Source organism: Carcharhinus amblyrhynchos, chromosome 11 (genome assembly GCF_965287045.1).
Source record: "Carcharhinus amblyrhynchos chromosome 11, sCarAmb.v2.hapA, whole genome shotgun sequence".
Taxonomy (NCBI): domain Eukaryota; kingdom Metazoa; phylum Chordata; class Chondrichthyes; order Carcharhiniformes; family Carcharhinidae; genus Carcharhinus; species Carcharhinus amblyrhynchos.
In genome coordinates, this window is record NC_137334.1 from 19,376,558 (window position 1) to 19,403,831 (window position 27,274).

General features: G+C 48.1%; 1 protein-coding gene across 1 annotated transcript; it reads left to right on the forward strand.

Moving 5' to 3' along the window:
- Window positions 1–71: 71 nt before the first annotated feature.
- On the forward strand, window positions 72–27,274 carry LOC145349953 (protein mono-ADP-ribosyltransferase PARP12-like). Its single transcript, XM_080198680.1, has 12 exons — window positions 72–476; window positions 10,200–10,335; window positions 11,469–11,727; window positions 12,874–12,975; window positions 14,911–15,031; window positions 15,872–16,034; window positions 18,683–18,803; window positions 18,971–19,067; window positions 20,930–21,026; window positions 22,426–22,556; window positions 23,271–23,422; window positions 24,694–27,274. The coding sequence occupies exons 1-12, from the start codon at window positions 136–138 to the stop codon at window positions 24,951–24,953; spliced, it is 1,980 nt and encodes a 659-aa protein (XP_080054806.1). The 5' UTR covers window positions 72–135; the 3' UTR covers window positions 24,954–27,274.

Genomic DNA, 27,274 nt, shown 5'->3' on the forward strand with positions numbered 1-27,274 from the left:
GTGTCTTTTCACGGTCCAGCCCTTAGAGAGACAGCAACCAATCAAAGGCTGAGCTGCAGTTTCAGTTTCAATTTCCTGGATTGAGAAGAGGAAGGAAGGAGAGGGAGAAAAAGAAGATTTCTTTTCTCTGGTTAAATGGCCCAGGACAAGGTCCGGAGTGTCAGCCTGAGGGCGGTCTGTTCCCAGGGGGGCTGCCTGGAGTACAGTTCCTTGAGGAGGAAGATCTCCCAGTTCTTCCCGGACCCCGACAGAGAGCTGACTCGCCTGTTCCACTCCAGAGACCAGTGCTTCGCGATCGTGCCGGGCAAGGGCTCCAAGTTGCCGGGTTCGGAGCTGGCCCTGGACAGCCAGCTCGTTGCCACCAGCCCCCTCCGCCTCTGCAAGGACTTCCTCAAGAAGAGTTGCAGCGGCAACTGTGGCCAACTCCACCTCTGCCGGTTCTACCTGCTGGGGAACTGCAAATTCTCCAAGGGGAGGTAAGGAAGGAGTGTGTGTTTTTGTTGTTGTGTTGGTCCCAGAAGGAAAGGGCCGGGGCCCCCAAATCCATCAAGGGGGGTTTGGCAGATTTACAGAAAGTGCCCCCACCTGTAGCCAAACTGCCCAAGACTTGGAAGGAGTAAGTAAGCAACACACTGAACTCCCGCACCCGGGACACATCAGGAGATATTAGGGCAGCGGTTCCCAGTGGCACATCTGCATACAATAAAAACATTGGGTAGGATTGTCCCAGAACATCCGCCCCTACGATCCTACCCGAGGCCCAAGAGAATGCCGTTTACCCTGGAATCAGAGTGGGTGTGCCAATAAAATGACATCCATTGTGTCACACCGTAAGGCATAGCAGCAGAATTAGGCCATTCGGCCCATCGATTCTGCTCCACCATTCAATCATGGCTGATACTTTTCTCATCCCCAACCCCGTAACCCCTGCTCCCCTTATTAATCAAGAACCTACCTACTTCTGTCTTAAAGACACTCAACGACCTGGCCTCCACAGCCTTCTGCGGTAAAGAGTTCCACAGATTCACCATCCTCTGGCTGAAGAAATTCCTCTGTTTGAAAGGATTGTCCCTTTAGCCTGAGGTTGCGCCCTCTGGTTCTAGTACCTAGATCCTCCGTCTGAGTACATCTCAAAAAGCAAATTATTGTGGATGCCGGAATCGGAAACCAAAAGAGAAAATGCTGGAAAATCTCAGCAGGTCTGGGCAGCATCTGTAAGGAGAGAGAAGAGCTGATGTTTCGAGTCCAGGTGACCCTTTGTCAAAGCTAAAAGGCACAGAAAGTGGGAGATATTTATACTGCAGGGTGAGGGAATGAACAATGAGTCATAGCCACAGAAACCAGGGGAGAGGCTGCTAATGGCAGCCCATAGAGAGAATAGAAGGTGTGAATGGCCAAACAGCAGAGAAACTGAAATTAGAGAGTAAACTGTGACAGATGGAGATGTGGGGGGAGATGGGAGAGAGGTAAAAGGGGGATAAAATTGGGGAAAGAGTGGGGGGAGGGAGAAAGAAAAATTAAGGAAATAAAAGATGGAGAACAATTAAAAATTAAATAAATTGGAAGCAAAGGGCTGGAGGTGTAGTTGTGTCACATCTTCGTATTTTGTCTGAACTGCCCTCCAGTGAAAGACCTTTTTTTGGGGTGATTATCAGCCCCTGTTCACTGTCAAAAAGAATGGTAGTCCAGGGGCACAGTGACTTTGGACTGGCACAGTGGTTGGCACTGCTGCCTCTCAGCGCCAGGGCCCTAGGTTCAATTCCGGCTTTGGGTCACTGTCTGTGTGGAGTTTGCACATTCTCCCTGTGTCTGCATGGGTCTCCTCAGGGTGCTCCGGTTTCCTCTCACATTCCAAAGATGTGCAGATTAGGTGGATTGGCCATGCTAAATTGCTGCTTAGTGTCCAAAGATGTGTAGGTCAGGTGGATTAACCATGGTAAACGCGTTGGGTTGAGGATTCAGTGCAGGGGATCTGGATAAGATGCTCTTTACAGAGTCAGTACAGAGTTGATGGGCCAAATGGCCTCCTTCTGCACTGTAAAGATTTGGAGAGAATGGGAAAACGCAGGTTTTCATGTTTTACTGTGTGGATACCAAAAATCTAATTGCCAGCACAGAAACGCTGAGTGCTGATAGGTTCAGTAATGGCTATCACAAAACCTGGGCCACTGATTGGGGTGGCACGGTGGCACAGTGGTTAGCACTGCTGCCTCACAGGACCAAGGACCCAGATTTGATATCCGGCTTGGGTCACTGTCTGTATGGAGTTTGCACGTTCTCCCTGTGTCTGCGTGGGTTTCCTCTGGGTGCTCCGGTTTCCTCCCACAGTCTGAAAGACATGCTGGTTGGGGTGCATTAGCCATGGTAAATTCTCCCTCAGTGTACCCGACCAGACATCTGAGTGTGGCGACTAGGGGATTTTCACTGCAACTTCATTGCAGTGTTAATGTAAGCCTTACTTGTGACTAATATATACACCTTACTTAGAAGCTAGAAGCAGGAGGAGGCCATTCGGCCCTTTGATCCTGCTCTGCTATTCATTTTGATCATGGCTGATCACCTAATTCAATATCCTGATTCCACCTTTCCCCCCATATCCCTCGATCCCTTTAGCCCCAAGGGCTATGCCTAATTTCTTCTTGGAATTACACAATGTTTTGGCCTCAACTACATTCTGTGATAGTGAATTCCACACATTCACCACCCTCTGGGTGAAGAAATTTCTCCTCACCTCAGTTCTAAAAGGTTTACCCCTTATCCTCAAACTATGACTCCTAGATCTGGACTCGCCCACAATCGGGAACATTCTTTCTGAATCTAACCCTGTTAGAATTTTATAAGTTTCTATGAGATCCCCTCTCACTCTTCTAAACTCCAGTGAATATAATTCTAACTGACTTAGTCTCTTCTAATATGACAGACCTGCCATCCCAGGAATCCACTTGGTAAACCTTCACTGTACTCCCTCTGTAGCAAGGCTTTATATAAGCTGACTCGAGAACAGCTTCTTCCCTGCTACCATCAGACTTTTGAATGGATCTACCTTGCACTAAGTTAATCTTTTTCTATACCTTAGCTATGACTGTAACACCACATTCTGCACTCTCTACTTTCCTTCTCTGTGTGCGGTATGTTTTGTCTGTATAGTGCGCAAGAAACAATACTTTTTATTGTAAGCTAATACATGTGGCATGGTAGCACAGTGGTTAGCGCTGCTGCCTCACAGCACCAGGGATCCGGGTTCGATTTCCGGCTTGGGTCACTGTCTGTGTGGAGTCTGCACGTTCTCCCCGTGTCCGCGTGGGTTTCCTCCCACATTCTGAACGACGTGCTGGTTAGATGCATTGACCTGAGCAGGTGCTGGACTGTGGCGACTAGGCAAATTTCATAGTAACTTCATTGCAGTGTTAATGTAAGCCTTACTTGTGACTGATAAATAAACTTAAAAAAAGTGACAATAAAAATCAAATCCTTCCTCAAATAAGAACACCAAAATTGCACACAGTATAAAAATATGAAGAATACAATATAAATGTATAATTGCATAAAGGAAGCCTTGATTTCCTTAAAACACCACAGTTCACAAATCATTTCTCCAGTTCTCAGAGGATTTAACATTTTACAGTTATCAACATAAACACTTACTGTTTCTCTCCACAGATGCTGCCTGATTATCTAAGATTTTCCAGAATCTGTTTTCTTACACCAGGTTTCCAGCATCTGCAGTATTTAGTTTTTGTGTTCAGATTGTGTACCATTACCTCAGACAGAAATATTCACAAGAGTAAAGAGCAGTGACAATTAAAAAATAGGAGAAAGCTGAAGTCTCAGCATAACACTAATCTCATATTTTGGCACAATAAGTATTCTCACAACATGGGGTTAAAGTCCAATTGGTTTATTTAGTATCTCAAGCTTTTGGAGCATTGTCTCTTTGTCAGGTGAACGAGTTTTGTCAGGTGAGTGAGTTGTCACTCACCTGACAAAGGGGCAGCGCTCCGAAAGCTCATGCCATCAAACAAACCTGTTGGACCTAACCCTGGTGTTGTGAGACTTCTTACTGTGCCCACCCCAGTCCAACGCTGGCATCTCCACATCATATCTTGGCATGAACATAACTATGGATACGAGCTACCAGCAAGGTTTGAATATCATGATTTTCAGAATATGCCTCCATGCCAACACTGTAGTTAAGAAAGCCCACCAACGCCTCTACTTTCTCAGGAGACTAAGGAAATTTGCCATGTCAGCCACGACTCTCACCAACTTTTACAGATTCACCATAGAAAGCTTTCTTTCCAGTTGTATCACAGCTTGGTATAGCTCCTGCTCTAGCCAAGACCGCAAAAAACTACAAAGGGTTGTGAATGTAACCCAGTCCATTATATAAACCAGTCTTCCATCCGTGGGCTGGAATTCTACCATCCTGCCCACCACATGAATCGGAGCAGCCCAGGAAGACTCGTTGATCTTAAGAACATAAGAACATAAGAAATAGGAGCAGGAGTAGGCCATCTGGCCCTTCGAGCCTGCCCCGCCATTCAATAAGATCATGGCTGATCTGTCGTGGCTCAGTTCCACTTTCCCGCCCTCTCCCCATAACCCTTAATCCCCTCTCTTATCAAAAACCCATCAACCCGCTTCTTAAAAATATTTAGCGAGGCAGCCTCCACCACTTCAACGGGCAGAGAATTCCAGAGATTCACCACCCTTTGAGTGAAGAAGTTCCTCCTCAACTCCGTTCTGAACCGCCCCCCCTTTATCTTGAGGCTGTGCCCCCTAGTCCTACTGTCTTTTTTGAGCGGGAAGAGTCTTTCCACCTCTATCCTATCCATCCCATTCATCATCTTATACGTCTCAATGAGATCTCCCCTCATTCTTCTAAACTCTAACGAGTACAAGCCTAGTTTATTCAGCCTCTCCTCATAGCTCAACTCCCTCCAGGGCCAAAATATCCTTGCGCAGGTGCGGCGCCCAAAACTGCACACAGTACTCCAGCTGCGGCCTCACCAATGCCCTATACAGCTGCAGCAAGACCTCCCTACTTTTATATTCAATCCCCCTCGCTATGAAGGCCAGCATCCCATTCGCCTTCCTGACCACCTGCTGCACTTGCAGGCTGGGTTTTTGCGACTCATGCACAAGGACCCCGAGGTCCCTCTGCACCGTCGCCTGCTGCAGTTTTTCGCCACGTAAGTAATAGTCCTTCCTACCATTCTTCCTACCAAAGTGGACCACCTCACACTTGCCAACATTAAATTCCATTTGCCATTTCCTGGCCCATTCGCCCAGCCTATCTAGATCCTTCTGCAGACTCTCCACACCCTCCGCACAATTTGCCTTTCCCCCAATCTTGGTGTCATCAGCAAATTTCGACACCCTACACTCGGTTCCCTCCTCCAGATCATCTATATAAATGGTAAATAGCTGAGGCCCCAGCACCGACCCCTGGGGCACCCCACTAGTCACCAACCGCCAATCCGAATAGCACCCATTGACCCCCACTCTCTGCCTCCTATTTGACAACCAATCCTCTATCCACGCTAACACCCTACCCCCAACTCCATGTCCTCTGACCTTCTGCAGTAACCTCTTGTGAGGTACCTTATCAAACGCCTTCTGAAAATCCAGAAAGACCACATCCACCGGCTCTCCTCTATCCACCGCCCTAGACACATCCTCATAGAACTCCAGTAAATTTGTCAGACACGACTTCCCTTTAATGAAACCGTGTTGCGTCTGCCCTATCAAGCAATTCCCTTCAAGATGCCTCGCAATTTCCTCCTTAATGACGGATTCTAACATTTTACCTACCACAGACGTTAAACTAACCGGCCTGTAATTCCCCGCCTTTTGCCTGGCACCCTTCTTAAACAACGGCGTAACATTAGCCGTTTTCCAATCCTCCGGCACTTCCCCGGAATCCAGCGACGTCTGGAAAATAACCACCAAGGCATCCACTATCACCTCCGCCATTTCTTTCAGAACCCTCGGATGCATTCCATCCGGTCCTGGGGACTTGTCCACAATCAGCCCCTCCAGTCTGTCGCGCACCACCTCTCTAGTAACAGTAATGTCATTAAGACCCTCCAGTCCTACCACCTTTCCATCGCTAACACCCGGCAAATTATTCACGTCCTCCTCCGTGAAGACAGAAACAAAAAAGTTATTCAAGACCTTAGCCATATCCCCATCCCCTACCACTAGGTCCCCTTTCTCATCCGCTAAGGGACCAACGTTCACCCTAGCCAGCCTCTTCCTTTTTATATATTTATAAAAACTCTTGCTATCCTTTTTTATATTAAGCGCTAGCCCAGCTTCATAGCTTCTTCTACCCTCCTTTATCAACTTTTTTGTCAATCTTTGTTGACATTTAAACCTTTCCCAATCCTCTTCTCGCCCACTGCTCTTAGCTACTCTAAATTCCTCCGCTTTTAATTTAACACTTTCCTTCACCTCCTTCGTTATCCACGGCTTATTACCTCTCTTCCTACTGTCCTTTTTAACCATCGGAATAAATTTCTGCTGAGCACCAAGAAAGATCTCCTTAAAGATCCTCCACTGCTCCTCAGCAGACCTACCTTCCAACGCGCTCTCCCAGTCCACATTCGCCAATTCTTCTCTCATCCTACCATACTCCCCTCTATTCAAACAAAGGACACGTGTCCGGGAACCCACTTTCTCCTCCTCCATCTGCAACAGAAACTCCACCATACAATGATCACTCTCTCCAAGAGGATCCTTCACCTCAAGGTCCCTAATTCTACCCGCCTCATTACATAGCACCAGATCCAAGATAGCTCACTCCCTCGTCGGCTCCAACACACACTGTTCCAGGAAACTATCCCGGCAGCATTCCAAGAACTCCTCCTCGAGCCCACCTCGTCCAACATGGGTCGACCAATCAATATGCAGATTGAAATCCCCCATAACTACTGCCGTCCCATTCCTGCACGCCGCACTTATTTGCGCGTTAACAGCCCGCCCCACCTCCAGATCATTATTCGGGGGCCTATAGACGACACCCACCAGCGTCTTCCTCCCTTTGCTGTTCCTAATCTCCACCCACAACGATTCCACTTTCTGCTCTTTGGCTCCGATATCATCCCTTGCTACCACCTTGATGCTGTCCTTAATCAGCAGAGCTACGCCACCCCCTCTTTCCTCCTGCCTATCCTTCCTAAACACTTGATAGCCCTGTACATTCATCTCCCAGTCCCTGTCACCTTGCAGCCACGTCTCTGTAATGGCCACCAGATCGTATCCATTTGTGTCGATCTGCGCCACCAGCTCATCCACTTTATTCCGAATGCTTCGTGCATTCAGATAAAGCGCTTTCATCCCAGCCTTCTTCTGGACCCTATTTGCCATAACGCCACCACTTGGGACATCCTCAGCCTCTTCCCTTACCTGTACCCTATCCTTAACTGTAGACCTCCTAACATCACCTACCCTCGCACCCTCCCCCCCCCTAATTAGTTTAAAGCCCTGTCTACAGTCCTCTTTACTCGATTCGCCAGCACTCTGGTCCCAGCACGATTCAGACCAACCCCATCCCGCCCGAACAAGTCCCACCTACCCCAATACTGGTGCCAATGCCCCATAAATTCGATCCCATTCCTCCCACACCAATCTCTGAGCCACCCATTCACTTCCTTTATCCTGTCAACCCTACGCCCGTCTGCACTCGGTTCAGGCAGTAGCCCAGAGAAGACCACCTTGTCGGTTCTACTTTTTAATTCCATTCCCAGCTTCTCATACTCCCTCCCCAGATCCTCAGTCCGCACTTTGCCTACGTCGCTGGCACCCACATGTACCACCACAACTGGGTTCTCACCCTCCCACTCCAGATTCCTCTGCAGCCCAGCTGCGACATCCTGTACCCGAGTACCAGGCAGACAACACACCCTTCTGTGCACTTTGTCATTGTGACAAAGGACAGTGTCAATACCCTTCACCCCACTATCTCCAATCACTACTACGTTCCTTTTCCCCTTCTCTTTGCCTGTGTCCTGCTGCATCACTGTACCGTGTGCAGTTTGCTCACCAACCTCACCTGCCTCGTCCTCTTCCAGAGTGGAAGCAAGAACCTCAAACCTGTTATGCAGATTAAGAGGCTGAGGCCTCCGCTCCTCACCCCCCTTCCTCCTCCCAGCAGCCCCCTTTTGTTCCTGACCCTTAGATTTAGACAGTCTAGAGGGGGTGGATGTCACTTGCACCCCATTGACAATGGCACCCTCTCTCCCCCTGATGAGCCTCAGTGTCTGTAGCTCAGAGGCCAGCTCATCCACCTTGAGCTGGAGCTCCTCCAGCAACCTGCACTTACTGCAGACATGGTCACTGGGAAGGACCCTGGGGTCCACCAGTTCCCACATCATACAGGAACCGCACATCACATGCCCCTCCATTATTCAATATAATTTGTTGTGGGAAAAAATTTTTTCCTTGTTTCTTGCTGTAGTAGTTTTGAAAAAAAAATTTTTTTTTTCCTTGTTCTTTCAACCTGGCCTTTTTACCTTCCAGCCCTTTTTGATATTAAGCCCTAATAGCTCACTCTGCTTCCCTCTCACTCCGCTGCCCGCTCCGACGCTGCCCGCTATCTACACCAGGCCTCCTTTTAAACTTGGCGCTGATTTAAAGCTGATGGGCCACAACTGCCTGATAATCACTCCCTCACAATTCTTAAAGCAGTAAATACAATAAGTAAATGCTTTAAACAGTTCTACAAAGAACAAAGTGCTTTAAACTTATTTTAAACAGGTTTTTAACAGGTAAAGTCTTAGCTTTCTCTCTGATGCTCCTTCCTCGTCTGCTCCAGCAAACAATGTAAGGCTTCACCGTGTGGACACTTGATAATTAAAGCTGATGGGCCACAACTGCCTGATAATCACTCCCTCACAATTCTTAAAGCAGTAAATACAATAAGTAAATGCTTTAAACAGTTCTACAAAGAACAAAGTGCTTTAAACTTATTTTAAACAGGTTTTTAACAGGTAAAGTCTTAGCTTTCTCTCTGATGCTCCTTCCTCGTCTGCTCCAGCAAACAATGATTTACAGTTTTGGAACGAGCGAGGCCTTAAAATTCCGCCTATTGACTCTGCCTACACTTCCCGCTGCTTCGGAAAAACAGCCAGCATAATTCAGGACCCCGCGCACCCCGGACATTCTCTCTTCCACCTTCTTCCGTCAGGGAAAAGATACAGAAGTCCGAGGCCACGTACCAACCGACTCGAACAGCTTCTTTCCTGCTGCCATCAGGCTTTTTGAATAGACCTACCTCGCCCTAAGTTGATCTTTTTCTACATCATAGCTACATTCTGCACCCTCTCCTTCCCTTCTCTCCTATGTACTCTATGAACGGTATGCTTTATCTGTAGGGCACGCAAGAAACAGTATTTTTCACTGTATCCCAATACATGTGTCAATAATCAAATATATTTGACCTCTCCCTGTCTCTCGCTTCTCCTTTTGCACCCTTTGAGTTTTTGCTTTTTGAGCGGGTGCTTGGGAACCTTTGTTTCAGCTCCAAGTCCCGTCAGTCACACGCATGGGCCTGATCAACATAGAAAATCCAAACCACACATGTGCAGCTCTTGAGAATTGGAGAGAGTCATTGTGGAGATGCCAAATTTCCTTAGCCTCCTGGTTAGCACTGCTGCCTCACGGTGCCAGGGACCCGGGTTCTATTCCCGGCATGGGTCACTGTCTGTGTGGAGTCTGTACGTTCTCCCCGTGTCTGCGACGGTTTCCTCCAGGTGCTCTGGTTTCCTCCTACAGTCTGAAAGACGTGCTGGTTAGGGTGCATTGGCCATGCTAAATTCTCCCTCAGTGTACCCAAACAGGCGCCACAGTGTGGCGACTAAGAGATTTTCACAGCAACTTCATTGCAGTGTGAGGGTAAGCCTACTTGTGACTAATAAATAAACTTAAAAAGAATTATACATTTCTGCTCGGAAGGCCCGAGGTTTATCGGTTCTTGCAGGTGCTGTCCACAGAGCTGAAGGGAAAGGTTATTTTTTTGTTAAATTACGTTAATTTTGAATCTTTTTTCATGGCGCACTGGGGGAGGGAGTCTTCACGGCACAGCAGGGAACAACTGTACTCGGGAGAGGGACCAAACACATGTCCAAGGAGATTGGTTTGAGGGAACTTCGTATTACCCCATTGGAAAGTGACTTCTCTCTTTGTTTCTTTTTCAGGAATGCCTGCAACTTCTCACACACATTCTATTCTCCCTACAACATCCCGATCCTGCTTGCCAATAAACTCGACCAGCTAAACGAGCTGGAACTGCGTCAACTTCTGCTCCAGAATGACCCCACCCTGCTGCCAGAGGTAGGATATTGCCGTAACCCCACGTATTTATCCTCTGAATCCCCCTGACGTTAATTTAGCCTGGCCAATTCCCCCCTAACCTGCACATCTTTGTGGGGAAAAAACCGGAGCACCTGGAAGAAACCCATGCAGGTACGGGGAGAATGTGCAAGCTCCACACATGGGCCCGCCGTATTGGCCAGCCTGTTTTAGCGATGCTGGTTGAAGGGTGAATATTGTCCAGGACCCCGGGGAGAATAGGGATGTTATACTGCAATTGTATCGGACATTGGCGAGGCCACACCTGGGGTACTGTGTACAGTTTTGGTGTCCTTATCTGAGGAAGGATGCCCTTGCTATAGAGGGAGCACAGCAAAGGTTTACCTGGGATGGCAAGTCTGTCATCTGAGGAGACACTAAGGTGGTTAGGATTATATTCACAGGAGTTTAGAAGAGTGAGAGGGGGTCTCATATAAACTTATAAAATTCTAACAGGGTTAGACAGGGTAGATTCAGAAAGAATGTTCCCGATGGTGGGAGGGAGACGAGAACTAGGGGTTATAGTTTGAGAATAAGGGGTAAACCTTTTCGAACTGAGGTGAGGAGAAATTTCTTCACCCAGAGGGTGGTGAAAGTGTGGAACTCACTCCCACAGAAAAGATTGTGTGATTGAAAACATTGTGTGATTTCAAGAAGGAATTAGATATCTTGGGGCTAAAGCAGGAAGGGGGGAAATCAGGGTATTGGATTCGATGAACAGCCCTGGTCATAATGAATGGCGGAGTAGGCTGGAAGGGCCGAATGGCCTACTGCTGCTTCTGGTTTTTATGTGACTCCTTCCTGCTCATCTCCAGTGATGCTGTGGGGATCTGCCACATCCATCCGCATGTCTCAGCTGAAAGACAACAGTGCAGCACTCCCTCGGTGGTGCACTGAAGTGTCAGCGGTCTGGCAGGGGGACACAACTTTCGGACTCTGGTGGAGGGGGTGGTGGTGAGAGCACTACCCATTCACAGTCATTGCTAGCATTTAAAGACCCGATGGAAAGACGGCTGGATTCAATCTTCCAGAGAGGGAGTTGCTGCTGTTTTTTCCGTCTCTGGGTTGGACGTTTTGTACACGCGTTTGAGACTGACCAACTTCTGCCGTTGCAGATTTGCACGTTTTACAACAAGGGCCCCGGTCGCTACGGCGGCTGCACCTATGAGAAGGCGTGCACCAAGCTTCATATCTGCCTCCACTTCGTCCAGGGGACCTGCAAGTTTGGTTCCAAGTGCAAACGCTGCCACAGTTTCCGTGACAACAACAGCGCTGTGGCCCTGGACAACCTGATGCCGGAGGTGTTCCACAACCTGCAGCAAACCTACCAGAACATCTACAACATCCAAAACTGCCAGTCCGGCGAACACAGCAGTAAGTGGGGCGGGGCTGGGTGGGGGGGAAATTCCCCTTACCCCTACCGCAGGCCAGACACTATTGTCAGAATTCTGGGGCGGGCGAGGCTCGCACAATAGAATCCCCCCTTGGCCTCGGGCGAGATTTTACGAGACTCGCTCAAGCGAGTTGTAAAATCCTCCCAGCCTATAAATCAAATAATGAAGTCATTAAGTGGGATCTTGGCCTTTATTTGGAGGGGGTTCAAGTATAGGAAGTGACGGCCGAGTGGTATTATCGCTAGACCTATTAATCCAGAAACAGCTAATATTCTGAGGACCCGGGTTCGAATCCTGTCATTGGCAGATAGCAGAGTTTGAATTCAAAAACAAAATCTGGAATTAAGAGTCTACTGATGAAACTGTTGTTGATTGTTGAAAAAACCCATCTGGTTCACTGATGTCCCTTTTTGGGAAAGGAATCTGCTGCCCCTACCCGGTCTGACCTCCAGAGCAATGCAGAATAGAATCCCTGCAGGCCATTCGGCCCTTTGAGTCTGCACTGACCACAATCCCACCCAGGCTCTCTTCCCATAACCACTCATATTTACCCTAGCTAGCCCCCACGGCACTAAGGGACAATTTAGCATGGCCAATCCAGCTAACCCGCACATCTTTGGAGCGTGGGAGGAAATCGGAGCGTCTGAAGGAAACCCATGCAGACACGGGGAGAATATGCAGACTCCACACAGACAGTGACCCGAGGCCAGAATTGAACCCGGGTCCCTGGTGCTGTGAGGCAGCAGTGCTAACCACTGTGCCACCGTTCCAGTTGTACAGGAACCTCCCTTTTGGAGGGATTTGTTGAACCTTCCAAGATTGACCGATAGGCTGCATCTACAGCAGATTAATACCTGAGAGAGAAGAATTTGCCAGATGAGGTGGGGGAAGAAATGATGGGCGTGTGTTGGGGACTGATTGGATAACTCTTTCAATGAGCTGGAAGATGCATGAAGGACTGAGTGGCCTCCTTCTGTGCTGCAAGAATGGCCTTCCCGAACTGCTCTGATAGTTGTGAACGGGCTAATTGGGGGAGGGTTCCTCACACTGACCCCAAGATGACTGGTGAGGGTCCCCTCAGAAAAGGACTCGAGTTTGACTTTGTGCTTTGACTTATCACCCACAGAGAGGACAGCTCGATCCCGTCAAACTTCCACCAGCTCCAGTACCGACACGGACAACGAGGAGATCTGTCTCTACTTTGTCAGGAAGAACTGCAGCTTTAAAGGTACAGAAAACACCCCCTTTAGAGAGGGGAGAAATATAATACTTACTGTATGAAATACAGGGTGGATAAAACCAAGGACTGAAAGATGGATTGAGTTGGGGGCAGACTGCCCTTTGGATTTTGCTGCAGGAAGGAATTGCAGAGTTGCTCGAAGTATTGTATAATCACACTCAGGGACACTCTCTCCACAAAGAAAAGGAACACCTTTAAACCCACTGTCTTTTTTGAAATATCCGGGAGCTCAGGGAGCCTGAGGTTCCCTGTTTGTTTTTGCTGTTATATGCTCTGTCTGAGGCCAGAACTCTCCATTCACCTGACGAAGGGCAAACCCCGAAAGCTTGTGACTTTACTATCAAATAAATATTATTTGTTTACTTAGACCTGGTGTTGTCAGACTTCTTACTGTGTTTACCCCAATCCAACGCCGGCATCTCCACATCATGTTTTTCCCAAGGCATTACCTCACCCAATCAGAGTTGACCTGCCAACCAATCGGTTCCCTATTTCTCCTGTGGTTATAGATTGTTTGTTTGAAGTTTCACGGGATCCCTACAGTGCAGAGGGAGGCCATTCGGCCCATCGAGCCTGCACCAACTGCAATCCCACCCTAGCCCCATCCCCGTAACCCCACATATTTACCCTGTTATTTCCTGTAACGTAATTTAGCATGGTCAATCCACCTAACCCGCCCATCTTTGGATTGTGGGAGGAAACCGGAGGAAACCCACACAGACATGGGGAGAACATGCAGACTCCACACAGACCCAAGCTGGGAATCAAACCTGGGTCCCTGGCGCTGTGAGCCAGTAATGCTAATCACCGTGCCACCATTTGGTATTCTTTCATTTGTCCTGCTGAGTGCGAGATGAAAAACTTCAGCAGCGTGTCTCTTTTCAGAAACATTCAAGTGTGTTATTCTACCAATTATTGTATTAAATGTTAACAGTAATGCAGTCTTGAAGGAAGAGGCTGTAAAATGCCTAAACAAAGGGTTAATGATGCCTTCTTTCTACCAGGATGGCAGAATCCTTAACTGCTTGCTGACCCCCGGAGGGTCAGGCAGTCATCAAATCACAGAATCCCTTCGAATGCAGAAAGGGGCCATTCAACCCACTGGATCTGCACTGACAACAATCCCACTCAGGCCTTATCCCTGTACCCCCATTTATTCTGCTAATCCCCCTGACACTAAGGGGCAATTATGCGTGGCCTATCCCCCTAACCTACATATCTTTTGACACTAAGGGGTGATTCAGCATGGCCGATCCACTTAATCTACACATCTTTGGACACTAAGGGGCAATTTAGCATGGCCGATCCACTTAATCTACACATCTTTGGACACTAAGGGGCAATTTAGCATGGCCAATGCACCTAATTTACACTTCTTCGGAGCGTGGGAGAAAACCAGAGCACCTGGAGGAACCCCAAGCAGACATGGGAGAGAACGTACAAATTCCACACAGGCAGTCCCCCTTTATATACTTGGCAAAATCCCAAGCTTTCCGTAACGTTCCGTCTGCTCTCTTTCTGAGGCAGAAACAATTTTCTAATGTTTTGAGGTTCCCACAGTCTCTCAAGGTCTGTATGAGCAGCTGCCTTTGCTCCTTATCTCAGTGAGAGTGCATCGTCTCAGATTGCCTTCGGAACTGTCAGGTCAATAATTCCGCACTTTTTTCCCATCAGTGTTTGCTTTTTTTTTTGACTGTTCCTTACTCGTTTCCTGAAAGCAGCCCCAGAATCATTTGGAGATGGTGGTAAGAAGGTATCCACCACTTGCCCGTATCCCCACCGAAGCTCCCTTGTACCCAGAGAGCCCACCCTCTTCAGGAGGGGGAGGGAAGGCTCTCGCTGCAGGGTGGGAATGCTGCAAAAATTGGCAAGACTTTCAAAAATGTGAACTAATCTGTTGGTTTCTGTTGACTTCCCCGCCAGATCTGTGTAACCGGGTTCACTGCCGGCTCCCCTATCAGTGGCAGGTTTATGAGGAATCCTGGAAGAATCTTTCAAACATGGAGCAGATTGAAGAGGATTATTGCGATCCCCGTAAGACCAGGTGCTCTCCAATGTTGCGACCAAAGTGGCTTAACTGTAGAGGAGTACTCTAAATCTCTTCAGCATAGACAGTCACATTCTCGATGCACACTCGAGGTGTCTAACTCATCAGTTCAGGCGCAAGTCTTTGCATTCTTCTATTTTACATTCCCCCCTCCTGATGGTGCCAGGGTAATAATGGGGGAGGGGGGTGGCATTGTGGTATTTTCACTAGACTAGTGTCCCAGGGCAAGATCTGGTGACCCGGGTTCCCAGATCTTGCCCAGCACCAGACAGTTCAGTGGGAAAGCGCACCATCATCTTCCCAGAAATCACAGAATCCCTACAGTTCAGAAGGGGGCCACTTGGCCCATCAAGCCGGTGCTGGCAACAACCCAGCCATGCCCTATTCCCGTAACCCCACATTTTTACCTTGCTAATCCCTCTGACGCTAAAGGGTAATTTAGCATGGCCAATCGACCTAACCCACAATCTTTGGAACGTGGGACGAAACCGGAGCACCCGGAGGAAACGCACACAGATATGGAATTTGAACTCAATATATAAAAATAATCTACTGGTGACCATGAAACCATTGTCGGAAAAACCCATCTGCTTCACTAATGTCCTTTAGCGAAGGAAATCTGCCGTCCTTATCCCGGTCTGGCCTACATGTGACTCCAGAGCCACAGCAATGTGGTTGACTCTCAACTGCCCTCCAAGGGCAAATTAGGGATGGGTAATAAATGCTGGCCCAGCCAGCGATGCCCATGCCCCACGAATGAATAAAAAAAAAGTGTAGGGACCCATTCTCTGCAAATGGTATAATTATGTTCTTACTTTTCTGATGTTCCTAATACAGATCTCTACAAGTTGATTTCAGCGCCATGGTAAGTGGCTTCAACCAGGTGAGACGCTTGTCTACTGCCTCTTCAGTCACGAAACCTCCTCACTACATCCTCACTACCGAGTGGCTGTGGTACTGGAAAGATGAATATGGAAAATGGATTGAATATGGGAAGCAGGTGAGTCTTCAGTCTTCCTTGAGATCTTTTCCAACAGACCCTCCCGCAGGTTAATGTTAGCTGTCTTCCCTCAGCCTCAAAATAAGGGGGAGTCAATTTAGAACAGAGTTGAGGAGGAACTTCTTCTCTCGGGGGGTAGTGAATCTTTGGAATCCTCTGCCCATTGAAGCAGTGGAAGCTACCTTGTTAAGTGTGTTTAAGTGACGGGTAGATAGATTTCTGACCAATAAGGGAATTAAGGGTTATGGGGAACAGGTGGGTAAGTGGAACTGAACCATTATCAGATCAGCCGTGATCTTATTGAATGGCGGGGCAGGCTTGAGGGGCTAGATGGCCTACTCCTGCTCCTGTTTCTTATGTTCTTATGAATGGCCAGGCTGGAAGGGCTGGATTGTGAGCTACAAAAACTCTGGTTTGCAAACAGTCACTTGACAGAGCAAAACATGAATCTGGCTGAAAGGGGAGGCACTCACCAGGACAAGAATCCCAAATTTCAAACCATCTCCATCCCTACTACAGGAGATAAGCTGTGCTCATTGGTTCACTAGTTGATTCTGATTGGCCAAGGTGTTGCCATGGAGAAAGTAATGAAGAACAGGTGGCACATTGTCACAGTGGTTAACATTGGTGCCTCATGTGCCAGGGACCGGGCTTCGATTCCCTGCTTGGGTCACTGTCCGTGTAGAGTTCTCCCCGTGTCTACATGGGTTTCCCCCGGGTGCTCCGGATTCCTCCCACGGTCCAAAAGATATGCTGATCAGGTTGTTTGGCCATGCTAAATTGCCCCTTTAGCGTCTCGAGATGTGTAGGCTAGAAGGATTAGTAGGGTAAAAGGGGGTTGTTGTTGTGGTCAATGTAGACTCAGTGGACCGAATGGCCTCCTTGTGCACTGTAAGGGTTATATTATTCTTATTGGCTCCCCAATCTCTCAGGTAATTCAAAAAAGGCACAAGACTTGGGCACGTTCCTTTTGTTTGCACCGAGTGGGTCCCTGCGCATAGTGTCCCTAACACGTGCATGTGGAATTTCCCCGTCCTGCCCACCACGGGTATCGTAGCAGGCAGACAGGAGCATGCAAAGGTCTGTTGACCTTGGATAGGATTTTCCAGTCTTGGGGCAAGCGTGGCCGGAAAATCCCTCCCCCAGAGTCATACAGTGCAAAAAAGGCTCTTTGGCCCATCGAGTCTGTAACGAGGGAGCCCTATTTCAAACTCAACTGATTCCCTTTGTTGGGTTGTTACTGTTGTGTTACGAACTTGGACCTGAGTCCACCCCGCCCCCCCCCCCATCCCTCCCGAGTGGTTGGTAAGATCCAGGGAGGGAGTCATAACATCTTGTTTAAAATAGGCAGAGTTTGATACTTGCGAAGAGATTAATAAACGGTAAATGTGGCACAGTGGTTAGCACTGCTACCTCACAGCGCCAGGAACCCAGGCTCGATTCCCGGTTTAGGTCACTGTCTGTCTGGAGCCTACACGTTCTCCCGTGTCTGCGTAGGTTTCCTCCAGCTGCTCCAGTTTCCTCCCACAGACCAAAGATGTGTGGATTGGGTGGTCTGGCCATGCTAAGTTGCTCCTTAGTGTCAGGGGGATTAACTAGGGTAAATACATGGGGATATGGGGATAGGGTCTGGATGGGATTGTTGTTGGTGTAGACCCGATGGGCCGAATGGCCTCCTGTAGGGATTCTATGATTCTAGTTGAAATAGATAGTGTTGTGCAGTTGCTATTTTGTTATCACAGTTATGCGCTAAATTGGATTGAGATATCTACGTAGTGTCATAATAACTGCAAAGATTACATAATAACGTGTGGAAACCTGCTTGGTGAATTGCTGCATCCTGGAACCCTGCCCTGCAGTATATTGTTACCTGTTTCATATGGATAGTCATTCTAATGTTGACAGTTAGATCTGATTTTGTGAAGGGGCAACTTGCTGAACAATCCTGATTGTGTTACTAGCCACACCTACAACCAATTTCAGATAATCAGTCAAGCTCAGAGTGTGGCTCATTTACACTTACTGGAAGCACATTCATACACTGGGACCCCACTCTGTGCAAACAAAAGGAATACGTCCAAGCTTTGTGCCTCTTTTGAATTGCCCAGGATCTTTTGTTGCTTTCTGCATGACACTTCCTCCGCCAATCATATAGTCAACCAGCCAGCCAATTGGCGCTCTTTTCTCCTATGGCATAAATTGCCATGACTGTTTAAAATTTCGTATTCTTTCATTTATTCTGATGAGTGCGAGGCCTAAAGCTTCAGCCACGTCTCTCCTTTTAGCGGCACCTTGTCTCCTGTTGCTATCAGAGGGAAGCCATGATGTGGAGATGCTGGCATTGGACTGGGGTGGGCACAATAAGTAGTCTCTCAACGCCAGGGTAAAGTCCAACAGATTTGTTCAGAATCACGAGCTTTCGGAGCGCTGCTCCTTCATCGGGTGAAAGACCGTGATAGCAAATAAACCTGTTGGACTTTAACCTGGTGTTGTGAGACTTCTATCAGAGGGAAGGCAGCAGAACCTTCTTGAAGGTTTTGGAAGCATGGAGCCTCGCTAGAGAGGGGAGCAGAGTTTGGAAATGGGGCTGTAAGGAGGTGGCATCAATCTCTGAACCCCTGACTGACCGGTTAAATTCTGTATGACAGGAAGGGCAACACAGTGCAGCCAGCACAACATCCATTGACCTGGAGAAGGCATATCTGGCGGACAACAATGGGAAAGTGGAATTCACAGCTGGAAAACACCAGTACGTGTTAAATTTTAAAGGTACGGTCCCGCTAAGCAAACTGCTTTCAATGATCATGGCCTGACAAGTTACTTCATGCTGAATCAAAGACCATCATTCAATTCTCTCTCTCCTTCTCCCCCAACCACAAACCCCCTCCCCACCACCACCACTGCCCTCTCCTCATTCCTCCCAAAATCCCATCCAGAAATGTCTCAGAAAAACACACGGATTGGGACTCAGAGGGAAGTCCGACGGAGACCCAAGTTCGTCTCGGAACAGGATGTGGAGAATCAGATACAGAAGTAGGTGACACCACTGCGGCCTAGTTAAGGAGGCTTCTGCGTACAATTGGCTCTCACCCGAGGGATACGTACAAGGCAGGGAACGTCATTGGGCACCATCTTAACTTTTCTAGAGAAAGCTACCGTATCTGATTGACGTTGCCTGATAGAATCCTATAATTGTTATAGTTCAGGAGGAGGCCATTCAGTCCATTGAGTCTGTACTGACTCTCTGACAGAGCATCTGACCCAGCCCCGCATCTCCGCTCTATCCTGTAACTCCACACATTATTCCATTAATCCATCTAACCAACACATCTTTGGACACTAGGAGGCAATTTAGCATGGCCAATCCACCTAACCTACACATCTTTGGGGTGTGGGAGGAAACCAGAGCACCCAGAGGAATCCCACGCAGACTTGGTGGGGGGAAAATGTGCAAACTTCACATAGACAGTGACCCGAGCCGGGAATCGAACCCAGGTCCCTGCGGCTGTGAGGCAGGTATGCTAAGGTGGACATAAAAGATTGCTTGGTGGTCTGTTTCTGGAAGAACAGGGGGGGTTTCTCCACCATGTTTTGTGCTGGTTTATCCTTCCACATATCCAGAAGAGATTATTTAAGAAAGAAAATGATGAATTTCTGGACACCAGTGGCATCAAGGGATATGGGGGAGAGAACGGAACTCCGTATGGCGTTGAGATAGAGATCATCGGTCCTGATCCTGTTGGATGGTGAAGGAGACTCAATGGGCCAAATGGCCTACTCCGCCTATATTCTGGGTAATGACCAGACATTCCATTTGTCAGTCACATGGGTGGAAGGAGAATGGCCAGGAAACCAAAAAAAACTGCCCCGCTCTTTTGGAATATTGGTCCCGGGAATGGTGACTCCCCCCCCGAAATAAGAGGGAAGACTTGGTTTAACTTCTCTTTACTCTGAAAGGCAGACAGCACCTCCAACACTGCAGCTCTCCTTCAGTACTGCATTTCTATAACTTCACCTTTTGTGTTCAGCCTGCTGGGATGCAACTTGACAACTTTCTCACACTCGCTGTTTAGACTCAGAGCATTATTTCAACACCACTTTGATGGTACATCATTTTAGAACTGAATATTCTCCTTAGAGTTTATTTATTAGAATCATAGAATCCTTACAGTGTAGAATGAGGCCATTCAGCCCATCAAGACTGCACTGACCACAATCCTACCCTATTCCCATAGCCCCACATATTTACCCTGCTGACCCCTTGTCACTACGGTCAATTTATCACGGCCAGTCAATCTAACCCGCACATCTTTGCAATGTGGGAGGAAACCGGAGCGCGCGCGTGAAGAAACCCACGCAGAGACGGGGAGAATGTGCAAACTCCTCACAGACAGTGACTGAAGCCGAGAATTGAACATGGGTCCCTGCGCTGTGAGGCAGCAGTGCTAACCACTGTGCCGTTGTGCCGCACTGTAAGTGTCACTGGTAGGCTTACATTAACACTGCAATGAAGTTCCTGTGGAAATCCCCTAATTGCCACACTCTGGCATCTGTTGGAGGGAGAGTTATTATGGCCAATGCACCGTAACCAGCATGTCTTTCAGACTGTAGTGTGAAACTGGAGCACCCGGAGGAAACCCAAGCAGACTCCACACAGACAGTGACCCACGCCGGGAATCGAACCTGGGTCCCTGATGCTGTGAGGCAGTGTGCTGGCCACCGTGCCACCCTTTTTAATAGTTGTATAATTGACCTATTTGTGAAGTTCCATGAATGTCAGTAGGGGATTTTCACAGTAACTTCATTGCAGTGTTAATGTAAGCCTACTTGTGACTAATAAATAAACTTTATAACTTTACTTTTGCAAACAGTAAGTGACTCTTTTACTTTCTCAGCCAAAGGAAACCTGGACAGGAACAGTCCGGCAGCACCCCAGGAAAAAACATTCCGGAACACTGGGATAAATCCGTTGTTACAGACACGGACTATAAGGTAGAGTCCTTCTGCTGGCAGGTTATCCGAGGAAGGAATTTTGTACTGTGGAGATGTAACACCACATTCCGAGGGTGATTGTACCAAACTCTTCCCTCAATCACAGAAGGAGGCCTTTCGGCCCATTGTGCTTGTACTGGCTCTCTTTCAGTAACTTACAGAATGTTGAAAGGCCTGGATAGAGTGGACATGGGGAAGATGTTTCCATTAGTCGGAGAGACTAGTATCCAAGGGCACAGCTTCAGAGTGAAGGGATGTCCCTTTAAAACCGAGATGAGGAGGAATTTCTTCAGCCAGAGAGTGGTGAATCTGTGGAACTCTCTGCCGCAGAAGGCTGTGGAGGCCAGGTTGTTGAGTGTCTTTAAGACAGAGATAGATAGGTTCTTGATTAATAAGGGGATCAGGGGTTATGGGGAAAAGGCAGGAGAATGGCGATGAGAAAAATATCAGCCATGATTGAATGGCAGAGTGGATTTGATGGGCCGAGTGGTCTAATTCTGTTCCTATCTCTTAAGTTGATTTATCAGTGTCACAAGTAGGCTTCTATTAACACTGCAATGAAGTCATTGCAAAAATCCCTGAGTTGTCACACTCCGGTGCCTGTTCGGGTACACTGAGGGAGAATTTAGCATGGCCAATGCACCCTAACCAGCACGTCTTTCAGACTGTGGGAGGAAACTGGAGCATCTGGTGGAAACCCACGTAGACATGGGGAGAATGTGCAGACTCCACACAGACAGTGACCTAAGCCAGGAATTGAACCTGGGTCCCTGGTTCTGTGAGGCAGCAATGCTCAGCACTGTACCACCTTGCTGCTGATGGCACAGTGGCTCTCTGATGTGCAGAGCTGGTGAGGGATGTGAAAAAGAGATGCGTGGGTGCCACAGCAATGAGGTGTGATAGTACATGTGGAACCACATCAACTCAGCAGCATGGTTCCCCCACCTGAGAGGGACGACAGCGACACCCTCACCCAGTGAACTTTACATTGTGAAGATTGCAATGTCTATACTGGAATAGATTGTACTGGAATGGAGTTTCTGTGTGGAGTTTGCACGCTCTCCCTGTGTCTGTGTGGGTTTCTTCTGGGTGCTCCGGTTACCTCCCACAGTCCAAAGATGTGTGGGTTAGGTTGATTGGCCATGGTAAAACTGCCCCTTAGTGTCCTGAGATGTGTAGGTTAGAGGGATTGGTGGGTAAATATGTAGCAATGTGCCCTGAGTGGGATTGTGGTCGGGGCAGACCCGATGGGCCGAATGGCCTCTTTCTGCACTGTAGGGTTTCTATGAATGGGCAGAGGTTTGGTTTGGGTGTTCTTACATTGTTACACAATTTTAACCTGGCTGTGTTTTTGTTATTTGTGTCTCTGTCGCTCTGACTGTTAACCTTCTCTCTGCAGCTCATTCGCCTGTCTGACTCTTCAGAGGAATATAAACAGGTGCAGGCTCTCTTCCAGCGGACAATGAGGAACAACACCATCAGGAAAATCGAACGGATCCAAAACCCGGCCCTTTGGGAAGTTTACCAATGGTTTGTAAACATTGAGACGGTTTTTTTTAATTCGAATGATGCGTTTGCTTTCTTCCTGTCCCCCGACCCACTCCCACCCCTTGATCCTTTCCTTCTCCTGCCCTCTGACCCTCTTCGCCCCCGTCCCCCCGACCTGCTCCTTGCCCGATAGTATTTACCAGCCTAGAACCAGCGACAGTGGAGCCCTGTCTGTCTCTGTCCTCCATCAGCCATGGGTAACAAGGTGAATTCTCGATTCCTTTGCAGCGTTGGATAGGAACCAGGGACTTTCCTGGGCGGACAATACAATTCCCCGGAACAGAACAATTCCAGTAGTTGTTGATGAAGGAAGTGTCCCTGAGGTTCAGAGAGAGGGCATCATAGAATCCCTACTGTGCAGAAGGAGGCCATTTCCAACCACAATCCCACCCAAACCCTATCCCGGTATTCCCACATATTTACACGAGCAAGTCCCCCTGACACTTAGGGGCAATTGAGCATGGCCAATCCGCACATCTTTAGATGGCGGGAGGAAACTGGAGCACCCGGAGGAAACCCACGCAGACACGAGGAGAATGTGCAAACTCCGTACAGACAGCCGGGAATTGAATCCGAGTCCCTGGCGCTGTGAGGCTGCAGTGCTAACCATTGTGCCACCTTATGTGTTTCTCCCTCTGGCTGTTCTGTCAGCGTGGTGTCACTCACCCTCCCGAACTATTTGTGTTGCTGAGACAGGCAGAAGGAACAAATGAAGAGAAGCTGCCCTGGCGAGGAGGTAGCTGAGAAACAGCTGTTCCACGGCACTGACCCCCAGCACATCGAGCCCATCTGCCAGCAGAACTTTGACTGGAGGATCTGCGGAGTTCACGGAACTGCCTACGGAAAAGGTACCTGCGAGATAGCTTTGTGATAATGATTTGACAGAAGCACAGTACTGTGGATGACTGCATCCCGGTGGATCGCACTCTCAGCTCAGAGGCAGAAGGCAGTGGATTCAAGTCCTTCTCTGAGAGTTGAGTTCAGAAATCTTGGCTGACACTCGCGACACAGCGCTGAGGGTGTACCACGCTGTCATGGAATCATAGAATCCCTACAGTGCAGAAAGAGGCTGTTCAGCCCCTCGAGCCTGCACTGACAATAATCCTACCCAGGTGCTATTCCCGTAATCCCACATATTTACCTGGTTAATCTACCTGACGCTAACTGTCCAAAGATGTGCAGGTTAGGGGGATTGGATATGCTAAATTGTCCCCGAGGGGTAATTTAGCAAGGCCAATCCACCTAACCTGCACATCTTTGGAGGGAACCGGAGCACCTGGAGGAAACCCACGCAGACATGGGGAGAACATGCAAGCTTCACCCAGACAGTCACCCAAGGCCAGAATCGAACCCAAGTTCCTGGTGCTTTGAGGCAGCAGTGCTAACCACTGTGCCACTGTGCCAACCCCTGTCTTGGCAAGCTTTGTCTTTGTTTGAATCGTCAAAGTTGAGCCTCATCAGCTCTGGTGGGTTGATGCAAAAGATTCCCCTATCAAAATGAGCAAGGACTGTCCCCCTCAGTGTCTCGACTAATATTTGTACCCAAACCAACACTGCAATATTTGATTTGATTTATTATTGTCACACGTATCAGTATACAGTGAAAAGTATTGTTTCTCACTTGCTACAGAGACAAAGCATACCGTTCATAGAGAAGGAAAGGAGAGAGTGCAGAATGTAGTGTTACAGTCATAGCTAGGGTGTAGAGAAAGATCAACTTAGTGCAAGGTAGGTCCATTCAAAAGTCTGACTGCAGCAGGGAAGAAGCTGTTCTTGAGTCAGTTGGTATATGACCTCAGACTTCTCTATCTTTTTCCTAACGGAAAAAGGTGGAAGAGAGAATGTCCGGGGTGCATGGGGTTATTAATTATGCTGGCTGCTTTGCCAAGGCAGCAGGAAGTGTAGACAGAGTCAATGGATGGGGGGGCTGGTTTGAGTGATGGGGCGAGCAATAACAGACTTTTTATCACATTGTTGCTTGCAAGAGCTTGCTTTGTGCAAATTGACTGCCACATTTCCGACATTATAGCAATGAGAAAGGTAGCAGACCAGCTGTACAGAGTTCTTGGGGAGGTTCTTTGATTTCTAAATATAAATGCAAGTTCTTTCTTTCCTGCAGGGAGCTACTTTGCCAGAGATGCGTCCTATTCCCACAACTACTGTCGCTGTAGGCAGACCACCATGACCATGTTTGTGGCCCGGGTTTTGGTGGGGAAGTTTGTGAAAGGATCTTCCTCTTACCTCCGGCCCCCTCTGAGAGACGGCAGCAAGAACAAGTATTACGACAGCTGCGTCAACGATGTCTCCAACCCCACCATATTTGTCATCTTCGAGAAGCACCAGATCTATCCCGAGTACATCATTGAGTACAACAGTTAAAGAAGATCACACCTGCAGAGGCAGGATAGATATAGCTTGAGGGAAGCAGATCGATCGTCATCGCAATGTCTTCCCCATCGAATAGAAACGATGAAAGACGCACGATCGATTAGAAATTCACCCCATCTGGCTCACTTAACTTGGCATCTGCCTTCCTGATACAGCAATACTGCCCAGACACTCCAAATTGTGGGCGGCACAGTGGGTTAGCACTGCTGTCTCATAGCGCCAGGGACCCGGGTTCAATTCCAGCCTTGGGTCACTGTCTGTGTGGAGTTCACACGTTCTCCCCGTGTCTGCATGGGTTTCCTCCTGGTGCTCTGATTTCCTCCCACACTCCAAAGGTGTGCAGGTTAGGTGGATTGGCCATGCTAAATTGACCCTTAGTGTCAGGGAAATGAGCAGGGTAAATTGGTGGGGTTACGGGTATAGGGCCTGGGTGAGATTGTGGTTGGTGCAGACTTGATGGCCCCAATGGCCTCCTTCTGCCCTGTAGGGATTCTATGAATAGAAAATGCTGGAAAATCTCAGCTGTATCCGTAGAGAGAGAATAGAGCCAACGTTTCGAGTCTGGGTGACCCTTTGTCAAGCGTTTTTACATCCAAATTATAGTCTCTTAGTAGCACTTTGGACACAACCACTTCCAAGGGCAGTCAACCACATTGCTGTGGGGTCTGGAGTCACATGTAGGCCAGACCAGGTAAGGTTGGCAGATTTCCTTCCCTAAGTGAAGCAGATGGGTTCTTAGAGAAAATTATTATTTTATAGTCATCATCACTGATATTGACTTTATATTCCACCTTTTATCTCATTAACAATGTTCAAATTTCCCAGTGTGGGATTTGAACTTAGGTGTTAAATGTTAATAGTCTCAATATTGCTAACTACATTAACATCATTCACTTGGGGCAATTAAGCTAACTCTGCTTTCTGGTAAACTCCTGTCTTTGATACTATCCAAGCTTTGCCTTGCACTAAACCCCACTGAAGTTTTGCTTACGAAATAGCGATTTTTTTAAGTACAAGGTAAAATTTTGCTGGATGTCCAAAGCAAAAATGGAAAGTTTTAGAAAGTGCTTAGCATTGGTGGAGAGAGAGAAGCAGAATTAAGAGGTGGGATTTCATGCGGCAGGTGAAAGGTAATCTAGCTTTGGTGATAGCCCCAGACCTGACGGCTGGATAGTCATACCAACATAGAAAATAGGAGCAGAAGGAGGCCATTCAGTCCTTTGAGCCTGCTCCTACTCAACATGATCATCCAACTCACTAACCTGATCCTCCAGCTTTCTCCCATATTCTTTGATCTCCTTCGCCCCCAAGTGTGCGGAGCCTTGGCTGCTTCTGAATTTATGCACTTCAGTTCATTGACTGCCTGACATTACCCCCGCCCACACCAAGAGCTACCGACCAATCAGGGGGCCGGCAGCTCTTCCGTCCTGTAATAAGTCTTTGGAGGCAGAAGTCCCTTCACCAAAATCCCTTTATTTACAGACTCTAACAGCAGTACGCTCCTCTGAGAAAGGTTTCATTCTAAACAAGTTGATTCTCCAGTCGGTGGAATTGAATGGAAGTTTTCCAGTTGGATGACGTTCCCAGCTGCTGCGCCATAGCGGGAGCCATCTTCCTTCCTTCGATTGTGACCAGTTATCAATTCTGAGCTTTTCAGAAAGGGAAGTTCCAACAACAGCAGCCTGCATTTATATGGCTCCCTGAATCAAATGTCCCCAAGGTACACCACAGGAGTGTTATTTTTAAAATGACACTCGGGTGGGGGTGTGTGAATTTACCCATTCTGACCCCCATGGGAAGCGTAGCGGGTGAGGGGCGAACTATGGAAAGGTCTGTTGACCTTGGGTGGGATTTTCCGGTTTCGGGGCAAGTGTGGCTGGAAAGTCCCGCCCTGTGTCATTTAGGGAGGTATTGAAACAGGTGACCAAAGTCTTGATCCCAAAGAGGCAGGTTTCAAGGAGGTTGCCGAAGAAGGAGAGAGGGCTGGAGAGGTTTACGGAGGAAATCTCAGTACTTGGGGGCCCAGGCAGCTGTAGCCACGACTGTGGGGGTGAAGGGATGAAGGAATTTGGTATGCAGTGGCAGTTAGGATTAGGGTTCTGATCCGGATCCAACAAGAGAGGAGAAAGTTTTTAAATACACATTTCAATGCCACTGCTAAATAGAAAGTTGATGGTTTTTTTTATGGATTTTGATGAATTTAGCTAGAAGGGGGAGCAGAAATGTCACACTGAAGTTTTCAATTGTGAACCCATTTAACTGTTTTTAAAAAAAGAAAAATAAATGGTCCATTAAAAATCTCTGGCAACGTT